This window comes from Rhinichthys klamathensis, unplaced genomic scaffold (assembly GCF_029890125.1).
Source record: "Rhinichthys klamathensis goyatoka isolate OS25496 unplaced genomic scaffold, OSU_Roscu_1.1 h1tg000279l_1, whole genome shotgun sequence".
NCBI classification, from domain to species: domain Eukaryota; kingdom Metazoa; phylum Chordata; class Actinopteri; order Cypriniformes; family Leuciscidae; genus Rhinichthys; species Rhinichthys klamathensis.
The window spans coordinates 596,236-609,933 of record NW_026606798.1 but is presented as its reverse complement, the minus strand read 5'-3'; the positions used below and the strand labels follow the sequence as shown (position 1 = coordinate 609,933).

Below are 13,698 nucleotides of genomic sequence, written 5' to 3'. Positions count from 1 at the left end.
AGATCTAACAGGGTGAGTGAAAACAGCTGCGTGCGATAATCAATGATGACGGAAGACAGCTGAGTGCAATGAACAGACAAGGATTGTGGGGAATGCAGTTCCAGAGTGAAGGTGACAGTGTGGGGAAGAGACCTCTAGTGGACACCAGGGGAAACACAAACCAGACGCTGTGACATAACCCCCCCTCTACGGAGCGGCTACCAGACGCTCCAAGACGTGGAGACAAACAAAACAAGAGTCCAGGCGGGAGGTGGAATGGTGGAGGCTGAGGGGGCGGAAAGGGGGGCCAGGTCCTTCGGGCGGCCATGGCGGAGATGACCAGGGCGGAGACGACCAGGGTGGAGACGACCAGGGCGGAGACGACCACTCGGGTGGCCAGAGCGGTGAAGACCCCTCGGGCGGCCAGGGCGATGGCTCAGGAACAGCAGACACCGGCTCAGGAACAGCCACAAGAACTGTAACAGTCACAAGAACAGACACAAACACAGAAACAAACACTGGCTCTGGTGCTGGAACAGGCACTGGCTCTGGAACAGCAGACACGGGCATGTCCAGGATCCGATACAGACGCTCCAGATAGTCCAGTGCATCTTACCCATACAGTGTCTGGTTTGTGTTTCCAGAGCCTCCGGCTCTGGCTCTGGAACAGGAGACACTGGCTCTGGCTCTGGAACAGGAGACACTGGCTCCGGCTCTGGAACAGCAGACACGGGCATGTCCAGGATCCGAGCCAGACGCTAGTCCAGGTCCATGAAGATAGTCCAGGTCCATGAAGGCAGACGGAACGTGAACAGTCTCTGACTGGGCAGACGGGACGTGAATAGTCTCTGACTGTGCATGCGGGACGTGACCCTTCTCTGGCTGGTCAGATGTGACGTGAACAGTCTCTGGCTGGGCAGACGGGACGTGAAACATCTCTCTATCACCTCCTCTACGGCGACCTCCACGGGTCCCGCGGGAACTTTACCAACCGGGTCCCCTTAAACAACTCCCTTCTCTCCCGCTCGGTGGCTGGGGAAGAGATGTCATAAAACATACCGCTGGATTCAGTGTGACGGAGTCCTTCTGTCACGAGTCACACACAGGAAGCAGAGAATCCAATAGCAGTCGTTCCAAAATCCAAAACACAAGTACAAAACCAGGAACAAGAACAAGGACGCAGATCTGGAAGTGGTGTGACATCAAACAAGGACTCCGTAACAAACACTGACACAGACAGGGAATATATAACACAGATCTAACAGGGTGAGTGAAAACAGCTGCGTGCGATAATCAATGATGACGGAAGACAGCTGAGTGCAATGAACAGACAAGGATTGTGGGGAATGCAGTTCCAGAGTGAAGGTGACAGTGTGGGGAAGAGACCTCTAGTGGACACCCGGGGAAACACAAACCAGACACTGTGACATAACCCCCCCTCTACGGAGCGGCTACCAGACGCTCCAAGACGTGGAGACAAACAAAACAAGAGTCCAGGCGGGAGGTGGAATGGTGGAGGCTGAGGGGGCGGAAAGGGGAGCCAGGTCCTTCGGGCGGCCATGGCGGAGATGACCAGGGCGGAGACGACCAGGGCGGAGACGACCAGGGTGGAGACGACCAGGGCGGAGACGACCACTCGGGTGGCCAGAGCGGTGAAGACCCCTCGGGCGGCCAGAGCGATGGCTCAGGAACAGCAGACACCGGCTCAGGAACAGCAGACACCGGCTCAGGAACAGCCACAAGAACTGTAACAGTCACAAGAACAGACACAAACACAGAAACAAACACTGGCTCTGGTGCTGGAACAGGCACTGGCTCTGGAACAGCAGACACGGGCATGTCCAGGATCCGATACAGACGCTCCAGATAGTCCAGTGCATCTTCCCCATACAGTGTCTGGTTTGTGTCTCTGGAACAGGAGACACTGGCTCTGGCTCTGGAACAGGAGACACTGGCTCCGGCTCTGGAACAGCAGACACGGGCATGTCCAGGATCCGAGCCAGACGCTAGTCCAGGTCCATGAAGATAGTCCAGGTCCATGAAGGCAGACGGAACGTGAACAGTCTCTGACTGGGCAGACGAGACGGGACGTGAATAGTCTCTGACTGTGCATGCGGGACGTGACCCTTCTCTGGCTGGTCAGATGTGACGTGAACAGTCTCTGGCTGGGCAGACGGGACGTGAAACATCTCTCTATCACCTCCTCTACGGCGACCTCCACGGGTCCCGCGGGAACTTTACCAACCGGGTCCCCTTAAACAACTCCCTTCTCTCCCGCTCGGTGGCTGGGGAAGAGATGTCATAAAACATACCGCTGGATTCAGTGTGACGGAGTCCTTCTGTCACGAGTCACACACAGGAAGCAGAGAATCCAATAGCAGTCGTTCCAAAATCCAAAACACAAGTACAAAACCAGGAACAAAAACAAGGACGCAGATCTGGAAGTGGTGTGACATCAAACAAGGACTCCGTAACAAACACTGACACAGACAGGGAATATATAACACAGATCTAACAGGGTGAGTGAAAACAGCTGCGTGCGATAATCAATGATGACGGAAGACAGCTGAGTGCAATGAACAGACAAGGATTGTGGGGAATGCAGTTCCAGAGTGAAGGTGACAGTGTGGGGAAGAGACCTCTAGTGGACACGCGGGGAAACACAAACCAGACACTGTGACATAACCCCCCCTCTACGGAGCGGCTACCAGACGCTCCAAGACGTGGAGACAAACAAAACAAGAGTCCAGGCGGGAGGTGGAATGGTGGAGGCTGAGGGGGCGGAAAGGGGGGCCAGGTCCTTCGGGCGGCCATGGCGGAGATGACCAGGGCGGAGACGACCAGGGCGGAGACGACCAGGGTGGAGACGACCAGGGCGGAGACGACCACTCGGGTGGCCAGAGCGGTGAAGACCCCTCGGGCGGCCAGAGCGATGGCTCAGGAACAGCAGACACCGGCTCAGGAACAGCAGACACCGGCTCAGGAACAGCCACAAGAACTGTAACAGTCACAAGAACAGACACAAACACAGAAACAAACACTGGCTCTGGTGCTGGAACAGGCACTGGCTCTGGAACAGCAGACACGGGCATGTCCAGGATCCGATACAGACGCTCCAGATAGTCCAGTGCATCTTCCCCATACAGTGTCTGGTTTGTGTCTCTGGAACAGGAGACACTGGCTCTGGCTCTGGAACAGGAGACACTGGCTCCGGCTCTGGAACAGCAGACACGGGCATGTCCAGGATCCGAGCCAGACGCTAGTCCAGGTCCATGAAGATAGTCCAGGTCCATGAAGGCAGACGGAACGTGAACAGTCTCTGACTGGGCAGACGGGACGTGAATAGTCTCTGACTGTGCATGCGGGACGTGACCCTTCTCTGGCTGGTCAGATGTGACGTGAACAGTCTCTGGCTGGGCAGACGGGACGTGAAACATCTCTCTATCACCTCCTCTACGGCGACCTCCACGGGTCCCGCGGGAACTTTACCAACCGGGTCCCCTTAAACAACTCCCTTCTCTCCCGCTCGGTGGCTGGGGAAGAGACGTCATAAAACATACCGCTGGATTCAGTGTGACGGAGTCCTTCTGTCACGAGTCACACACAGGAAGCAGAGAATCCAATAGCAGTCGTTCAAAAATCCAAAACACAAGTACAAAACCAGGAACAAGAACAAGGACGCAGATCTGGAAGTGGTGTGACATCAAACAAGGACTCCGTAACAAACACTGACACAGACAGGGAATATATAACACAGATCTAACAGGGTGAGTGAAAACAGCTGCGTGCGATAATCAATGATGACGGAAGACAGCTGAGTGCAATGAACAGACAAGGATTGTGGGGAATGCAGTTCCAGAGTGAAGGTGACAGTATGGGGAAGAGACCTCTAGTGGACACCCGGGGAAACACAAACCAGACACTGTGACAGTACTAGATCGATGTACTCCCAGTTACGAGCTCTGACATCACATAGCCCTCGAAACCATACAAAACAACAATGGTTTGTTTACATCTAGCTACCACAATTCCTTGCGCTCAGGTACGCTACAAAGTCGTGAGTCGTGGTTGGAAGTCGTGATTTACGTGCTCAAAAACCTGCCTGGAACGCAGCAGATAGACAACAAATACATTAGACAACAATTAGACAACAAATACATTTTCTTGCCGCTACCAACAAATATTTTGGAAGGAAAAGTCTAAATATAAATGAAATCAATACATAAAATGCATAATGTTAAATATAATAAATTATAGGACAGTTTCTGACTGCTAAAGTTACCTTCTCGTTCAACTTCGGTCAGACTCAGCACTGAAGAGTGACGCGCTCCACTGACTTCACTATTAGTTGTCGCTCTGCATTTGCATAAACAGATCTCAACTTCTTCGTGTCGCCAGACACGGCCCACCGGTCACCAACGCTGTTGTCGCGCGTGTCGCCGGAAATCGCCAGCTCCCCATTGAAATGAATGGTATCGTGTCGCTTTGTCGCTTGTAGTGTGAACTGGGCTAGTTTCACCTGCTTTTATACAGAAGTTCTGCTTGTGACGTCATGACGAGGAATTTAGAATGTTATGTGACGCAAAGACGATTTCTTCGCGATGTGATTGGTTGTTGAGATCAGCCAATAGTGCGTGGCTGCACACTTGCTGCACGTGACGTCACTTGCATTCTCCGCTGCCATAGAGACAGAGACCGTAGACTGTAAAAAATAGAGACAGAGCGCCACGCGTCATAATCTGAAAACCAAACCTGCACGGTCGGGGAGGACACAATCCAAGTCTCCAGGCCCGGAGTGGGTAATCGGGAGAATTCCCGGTGGGCCGCATCACTTTTGGGCCGGCCGATAATTAAGGCGAGACACGGCAGGCAAAAACATCATTTTTTTACTGGTCAATTTTGAGATTTTGGGGTAGGCCTATTTGTCTTTTTTTCAGACTTGTGGTGGAAAAAAGTCCGAAATACACATTTAGGTCTTTATCTTACAACATTTTGTCTGTTTGCGTCTGTAGATTTCTCATAAATTCATCAAAAGTTGGCGATATAAATCATCCCGCTACTCCGCGATCGCTGTCTGCACTCTGCACCCTGTCATCACACACGCCATTAGAAAGCTCGCTCTCTCCTGTACAATGCTGTCGAATCCAAATATGGTCATTTCCTTTTTATCAGCAACCAATCGTGAAAGTAAAAGGGGGAATTTAACTCTGAATGCGCAATCTCATTGGCTGATGCTAAATCTTTAAAGCCCATTTTCTCAAAATGACCTTTCTCTCATACTCCAAGTCGGACATCTCCACTTCAGTAGCTATTTACACCACACTTTCCAGTCTTGTATTTAGTTATAATATTAATACATTTACAGAGGGATTTGTAAATATATTATTCCTAGCCTGATTTATATAACATTTTATTCCAAAAAACATGGTGAAAATCATTTTTTAAAGACTATTGACAGTATATTCTGATTTACAGGATAACAAAAGTAGGCTAGATATCCATAAATCCCTCTGTTATTTTAAGAAAGAGCAGTATATGACGGTATGATAAACCAAAATGTATTGTTTGTTCAGAAGTGGGTGTAGTAAAGGAAATTACCACAATTTGATACCCATGCAGAAAAATAATAATGACCATGATATTTTTTGTTAACTTCTCAGCTTAAGTGAATTATTAAACCTTTACATTATTGTTGAACCATGGTATTAATAAAAACTACACAATAGTAAAGAGCTGAACTGTTGCTTCATTTATCCAATTTCCTCCATGGAAAAAGTGGGCCGGTCTTGGGCCTGAAACTCCCGGGCTGAAAAGTGGCCCAACTCCGGCCCTGCAAGTCTCCATTGACTTTGTATTGCGTGAAGCTGCTTCCTTGTCTCCTTATTATACGCTATATGTTTACTTTAAATCGCTGATATGCAATAATTAAAATATTATATTGAATTAGTATTATATAGAGGGGGTTCACCAACGTAACCCGGATGCGCGGCCATTATGGAGGCACTCGGATGTAAACAACAGCATGGATTGCACTGTTTATGTACTAACTGAACACATTGTTACACTAATAAACCACGGAAAAAACACATGGTAGGTGCGAAATCATATAGAGAAGGACCTATTTTTTACAGTCTATGAGAAGGACTCATATAGAGAAGCAGGAGAGAGCGCAACATTTTGACAAACTAAAGTTAATATGTGGTAAAGATCCGAACGAGTTAGCTTCTTTAGCACGTAACATTACTGCAATTCTTCCATCTATTTGTTATCCCGACATAGGATACGTAGATTGTCAGTCCAAAAAAGCACATGAAATCCGTTTCAAGTTACATATGTGGAAATCATCAGAAATAAAAGCCTTTATTTCTATGGCTTGGTCATAATAAACACTCCGACGCATTTCGGCATACAGTCTTCGCCCGGGAGCCTCAGTCTGAACGATCGGATTTCGCGTGGTATGTCTTAAAATGCAAACGTCATTTATAGGAAACATGCTGAAAGTCACTGCCGAAACAATGCTGTGTTATTGCAAAGTGCCGGACGAGCAGAAAAGTGTTATTTCTGAAACCGGGCGCAGACGAGCGTGGGAAAAAAGCAGTGAAACCCCTCTATTGATTTACAAACTGGTCTTTTTGTTTATATGCTATTTATTATGTTTGGGGTAGGACTGGGGAAAAGTGTTCCTATCAACCTGAATTCACTATGGTACCACTCTCCGTCACTTGAACAGTGTTTCTGAACTGGCGGGTCGCGGAGTGTGCAGTCAAAAAAAAAAAAAGACGTGCGTGAAAGCTGTTTACACTTCTGTAGATGCAATAAAAATGCCTTGTCTTTTGTATCATCATCGATCAGGTGTTGTCATTATTTTAACGTTATTTTCGTAACTTGTTAAAATTAGCCTTGCCTCAGAAAAGCAAACATAGCCTGCACACGCAAATGAAATTACGAGCATGCAAAGTCGTAGCTGTTGTCAATTAGTAAGTTTAATTACCAAAAAGCCAAATTACCATAAATTACATAACTGGTATGTATGTCGTGTTTAAACTGGGAAGGAAATTTGTGAATATTTTAAATGTTTAATAAAGGGGCAAAAAGTAAAAAGAAAACTGAAATAGCCTAGTCCATAGGCTATATATTTTTTGCGCAGCATTTGGGGTAGGGCTTAGCTGCTACAACAAACGTTCATTTTTCAATTATGGGTTAAGGAAAAACGAATGGACGCAAAAGCTACACATTTTAAAGTTGTTCACGACTTCATTGTGTTTAAACGAGAAAACAAACCAAAAAAAAAAAATTGGGCGGTTTTTTGTGCATTCTCGCGGTTTTTGGCTGGAAAACCTTGCTGGCTTCTGGCAACCCTGCGAGTGCGTTTCCCGAAAACATCGTTATCCAACTATCGCAATTTCCATTGAACTCTATTGGTAACGACGGAACTTGCGACCATAGTTGGCTTTTGGGAAACGCACCCCTGGTCGATCAAATGCCTGGAAGATGAGTTTATCTATCTACCTGTTTTTCCAACAGTCAAAAGTACTTTAATAATTCGAGTTGATGTGACTTACCTAACTCCATTCTGAACATCAACACAACTACACCTGCAGTTTCTCTGGCTCTTTTACAGCTGTTGGCCTGTGTGACGCACCATTAAAGCTACTGTCAACGTTCTCCCTCACCCTCATCAGCTGAAGACGAGCAGAATGTTTTTATTTGAATTAGTTTTACACTTCACATGAGCAGAGAACACTTATAGAGGAAATTGTGTTGCTTATGCAGACCAAGGGTCCCCACCTCAGTGACGAATACATTCTTGTCTGACGGTGGAGATCATATCGACATGACTTGAGTTTTTTTTTTTTTTTTTTTTTATAATATCAGCTGTTTATTATTCGCGAATAAATCTATCTTTTGAACTAATCGATTGAACGGGTAAGGACTAAACTGAATTAGACTTATTTGTAGTGGTTTCTCGCACCTCAACGATTTTGCTGCAGGTAAAGACAATATGTTTATTCATACAATAGGCATGTTTTGAAGATAATTAATCGGTCGCTCATCCAACCATGCTTTTGGCTTCCTAAATAAGGCATGTTTTATTGTATGAAGTTTCTCTCATACTTTCATTTCAGAAGGGAAAAAAAATTCTAATATGCTACAATATTTAATGATTTTGAGTGTTTCATACACAAAACATCCATCAAGTGATACTTTTGATAATAAAAAATACAAATCTTGGTTATGTTATGTCCCAACAATTATACAGAAATGTTATTGTAAGATTTACTTGTTTTTTATGTCTATACCAATAGCATATTAAAACAGCATATTATCTTAAAACAGAGCATTTCAAGCACAATCTTTACAAATATACAAATGGGCCAATCAGGAGTAAACACTTATGACTGTAATAATGCAGTATAATGTCATTGAACTTAACTACTGTATACAGTGTGTTGAATGTTAATATATACTTTAAAATATCGAAAAAAATATTTTTTTTTAAAGCAGCAGGCAGGCTACATGCATCTCTTTTTACACACAGAAGAGATATTACAGCATAATAGGGCTGTGAAACGATTAATCGCATCCAAAATAAAAGTTTGTGTTTACATAATAAATGTGTGTGTACTTTGTATAATTATTTTGTATTGAATAATTAGGCTAATTTGTATAAATACATGCACATGCATCTTTATATGTATATATACAGATATATATTTAAGGAAAATGTGTTTCTTGGGTAATGTGTATATAAAATATTTATTTTTAATATAAATTATATATATATATATATACACACATGCAGATATTTATTAAATATAAATATATTATGCATGTGTGTGTATTTATATATACAACATATTTATACACAGTACACACACATATATTGTGTAAACAAACTTTTATTTTGGATGCGATTAAACGCGATAAGCACAAACAGAGTTGTCAGTTTAAAATGCCCTTCAAAGACTTCCACAACAGCAGAGATTTCAGCATTTTGTTTGCTTTGAGATTATATTAAAGGGATAGTAAACTCTTCCTTTAGAAAAGCTGTTTCATCCAGACTCTTCTGCTTTTCCGTTACGTCTGCGTGTCTCGATGTCTAGGTGTGTTCTTGTGGTCGTGGCAGTGTCCGCTTTGAAGTCCTCTTGGTCTGTGCCGCTACTGCTCACAGATTGTGTGACTTGTTCTCTTGGCCTCTTCCAAGAGGGGCGAGTTGCAATCCAGAGAACAAGACCTCCAAATGCAATAACAAGCAGCCCAAGAACATTTACTAAAACGGCTTCTGGTGGAGAGTCTTTATAAGCTGGGCTTTTCCTGGAAGACATTACAAACAACACTTAGAAAGACCTCTGCTAAATGCAAATTTGCTATGACACAATGTGCATTTGCATTTGTATGGTTTGTGTTGTGTGTGAAGCTGTACTTACAGGCCAAAGATGAGTTTCTCAGTGAAGCCCATGAGAGCTGTGGCAATTACACTGGTGAAGATGAACAAGCCACTGTAGATGTGCACAGGCATGAGAGCTGCACGCACATACACTGGTGTTGCAGGTATCAGATAGACGGCGATGCCCATAACTATCTAATTCATGAGAGAGAAGAACACATCACACCTCAGAGAGCTCTGACAACATAAAGATTACAAAGTTTTATTCAAATATAAAATATTGATGCATCGCTATGTGATTAACAAACAATTACGTTTCTATTTAACCCTTAAAGGGCTGTATAAAGAACAGGATCTTCTGTCCTTTTGAAGTAAAAGAGTTTGTTGTGTTAAGTAGACATAAGATTCACAATACAAAACTCCCTCCCAAGGCCATCCAGAACATTTACAGAAAAAAAAAATTGTCCTGATGAACATTCAAATTGGGGATCCGAAGTGGGCCACAAGGGAGTGCTAGGGAATCCATGGCAAAGAGAAAAAAATCGGGTTCCCACACCTTGGTTAACTTCAAATTGAAAGGACATTTCAAGGACTTTCCAGGTCCAATACCCTCAAATTCAAGGACTTAATGTGGGGACACATTTCAAGTGAGAGCACGGTTACGTCATGTTACCTTGTAAGATACATCTATGTATGATTATTTTCAAAAACTTTCCAGGGCCTTGATTTTTTTTTTTTTTTTTTTTTTGCAGATTCACACACTTTCAAGGATTTCAAGGACCCGTGGGAACCCAAATAATAAATAATAATAATAATAAATAAAACAAACCAAGATTAAATTAATAAAAAAAACAGATAGATAAAATAAATGAATTGATATAATATAAATTTGAATAAATACATACATACATACATGCAAACATAATGCATCTAACATCTAATCATAATGTAATGCAAAATACACATTTTTATTATATAATACATCACAGTATAAACTTGGACTATATATATGAAAATATATAGCTGCCATTTGGGGCTCTGATCTATGCTGATATACGGGGGTCAGCCAATCATAACAAATGTAATTTACATACTATTATTAAAGTCTCAAAGACACTGTAGCAAAAACAGCCTGTATCATTTCATTTTACTAGTCAAAAAGTGGGTGGAAAAAGGTCTAAATTAAACTAAATTGCGTAATTATGACTGTTTTCGATGTTAGTGGACTGGATGCTGCAAATGTGTATGATAACAAAACGGAAGATGTACCAGTGTGTGTGTGAAACCATACCTGTGCTGGGTAGAGTATGACAGCAGCCAGGCCGACCCAGCTGTGCAGGCTGTACATATTGGGAATATCCTTTGCATTGTGGAAATCAAACACAGCCACCACAGAAATGACAGCTAAGATGAAGGCGAGAACATGCAGCCCTGCGTGGATAAACTTCATCATCTGCTTGCTGCACCTCCAGGTCCATGGCAGTCGGTACACAATAATTGCTGAAAGAAAGAAAGAAAAAGAAACAAGTGAGATACATTACATCCCCTAGGTAGGCAGTTCAGTACGTTTTGTGGTCACAAAGATATTAATACATTATATTCTTGTAAATTGGTTCAGAAGTTGGTCTAGCTTATATTCCCATTTAAATTAAACCTACATACACTCACCGGCCACTTTATTAGGTACACCTGTCCAACTGCTCGTTAACACTTAATTTCTAAGCAGCCAATCACATGGCGGCAACTCAGTGCATTTAGGCATGTAGACATGGTCAAGACAATCTCCTGCAGTTCAAACCGAGCATCAGTATGGGGAAGAAAGGTGATTTGAGTGACTTTGAACGTGGCATGATTGTTGGTGCCAGAAGGGCTGGTCTGAGTATTTCAGAAACTGCTAATCTACTGGGATTTTCACGCACAACCATCTCTAGGGTTTACAGAGAATGGTCCGAAAAAGAAAAAACATCCAGTGAGCGGCAGTTCTGTGGGCGGAAATGCCTTGTTGATGCCAGAGGTCAGAGGAGAATGGCCAGACTGGTTCGAGCTGATAGAAGGGCAACAGTGACTGAAATAACCACTCGTTACAACCGAGGTATGCAGCAAAGCATTTGTGAAGCCACAACACGCACAACCTTGAGGCGGATGGGCTACAACAGCAGAAGACTCCACCGGGTACCACTCATCTCCACTACAAATAGGAAAAAGAGGCTACAATTTGCAAGAGCTCACCAAAATTGAACAGTTGAAGACTGGAAAAATGTTGCCTGGTCTGATGAGTCTCGATTTCTGTTGAGACATTCAGATGTTAGAGTCAGAATTTGGCGTAAACAGAATGAGAACATGGAACCATCATGCCTTGTTACCACTGTGCAGGCTGGTGGTGGTGGTGTAATGGTGTGGGGGATGTTTTCCTGGCACACTTTAGGCCCCTTAGTGCCAATTGGGCATCGTTTAAATGCCACGGCCTACCTGAGCATTGTTTCTGACCATGTCCATCCCTTTATGGCCACCATGTACCCATCCTCTGATGGCTACTTCCACCATGTCACAAAGCTCTAATCATTTCAAATTGGTTTCTTGAACATGACAATGAGTTCACTGTACTAAAATGGCCTCCACAGTCACCAGATCTCAACCCAATAGAGCATCTTTGGGATGTGGTGGAACGGGAGATTCGCATCATGGATGTGCAGCCGACAAATCTGCGGCAACTGTGTGATGCCATCATGTCAATATGGACCAAACTCCCTGAGGAATGCTTCCAGCACCTTGTTGAATCTATGCCACGAAGAATTGAGGCAGTTCTGAAGGCAAAAGGGGGTCCAACCCGTTACTAGCATGGGGTACCTAATAAAGTGGCCGGTGAGTGTATATGCCTACACTGGAACCTACATCAAATTTTAATTTGAAATATATTATTTGTTATTACACTGACTCCAGTCTCCAACAAATCTAATGAATATATTTTTAACTTTTTAATTTTGTTTGGCAAATTTTTCATCCATAAACAGAACTTTATAGGCTCACTTCCTACTCTCTTACATTCTGCTTAAATCTTTTTGTTTCACTTGCAATACAAAATATGATAAATTCCTGAAAAATACTGACGATTCCTTTGTAACGGCGCTGAGTCTAATGTTAAGGTTTAACCAGCTTTCTCTCATATATTGATTGATATTGTTTTTCTAATTATCTGCCTCTAGTATCGTTTCCCTTTAAAAATGTATGGTAGGCTACTTAACCCTTTATGTTCCTCTTTTTCCCTTCTTTTGTGTCTTTTATTTGTCCTCAAATTTCATTTAGATATCTGACTTTACATACAATGTTTTTTATTTACTTTAATGCTCTCCTGAAGGTGTTTGTATTGCATCCGTTTCTAGAATTTAAACAAAAGTTCAGTATGTTTTGAGACTCTCGATCTTTATCTCAAAACTGTGTCCAAAAAGTCGCATTATTTTCGCTTCTTCTTTTTACCGCATAGCGAACGCAATTTCTATTAGTCGAAACTAGTCGTCTGTTTCACTAAATCCTCTGAGAAAAAGCATCACTAAAAGAAAGATAACTAAAATTGTTACTTTGGTTATTTTTTTGTGTGGATTAACGCTGTACGGGACTGACTTCTGTAGCTAGCCTACTGTTACTTTAAATCGAGATTAAGACTCAGGAATGTGAACCTCTGGTTGTTGAATGAAATGCAAACATTGAAACTCCTTACCGATTCCCTGAAGAAAAATAAACCCGATCACCATTAACAACGGGTGCCAGTTAAACTCAGCCGCTCCTCCGTCCCACCCCAGCCCCTCTCGGTAGTGCAAAACCCATGTTAAAACGAACGCAATCGACCCAAAACCGACCGCCAACACCAGAAGGAATAAAATAAGAAACTGCTTGTAGTTCTCCATCCTCCTCGCAGTGTGAAGAACAGCACAGCAAGGACACGAGGCACTTCGGACGGGGGGGCTGGGTCACTTTTGACTTTCTCACCCAAACAAGAGGCTGTGTCTCAAATACTAAAAAGCTGCCTATCTGGGCAACATTGCCGGGAGTCAAAATGCTGCTTTGGATTGTGTCTGATATGCCTAAACATGCTGTCTAGGTAGGAAGCTCACTGCCATCCAAAAAAGACTTCAGCCTTAAGTATGATCCATGCTCAAAATGACTATGATGCTGTCCAGATAGGCAGCTCACTAGGTTTTTGGACACAGACAGAGGATTATTTCCCAGCCCCTTTTTTTTTTGACAACACACTTTTGTAACTCACCACATTAAAAAGTTATGCAACATCAAGTTTCACAATGATGACAAGAGCATATCTGTCACAAACTGGTTTT

The 13,698-nt window shown here is 43.5% G+C and overlaps 1 protein-coding gene across 1 annotated transcript; it reads right to left on the bottom strand.

Moving 5' to 3' along the window:
• Positions 1-8,912: 8,912 nt before the first annotated feature.
• LOC130102874 (plasma membrane ascorbate-dependent reductase CYBRD1) lies at positions 8,913-13,338 on the bottom strand. The gene is made up of 4 exons (XM_056268981.1): positions 13,083-13,338; positions 10,659-10,867; positions 9,408-9,562; positions 8,913-9,294 (listed from the first exon to the last, which is right to left on the bottom strand). The coding sequence occupies exons 1-4, from the start codon at positions 13,267-13,269 to the stop codon at positions 9,033-9,035; spliced, it is 813 nt and encodes a 270-aa protein (XP_056124956.1). The 5' UTR covers positions 13,270-13,338; the 3' UTR covers positions 8,913-9,032.
• Between the last annotated feature and the right edge of the window lie 360 nt (positions 13,339-13,698).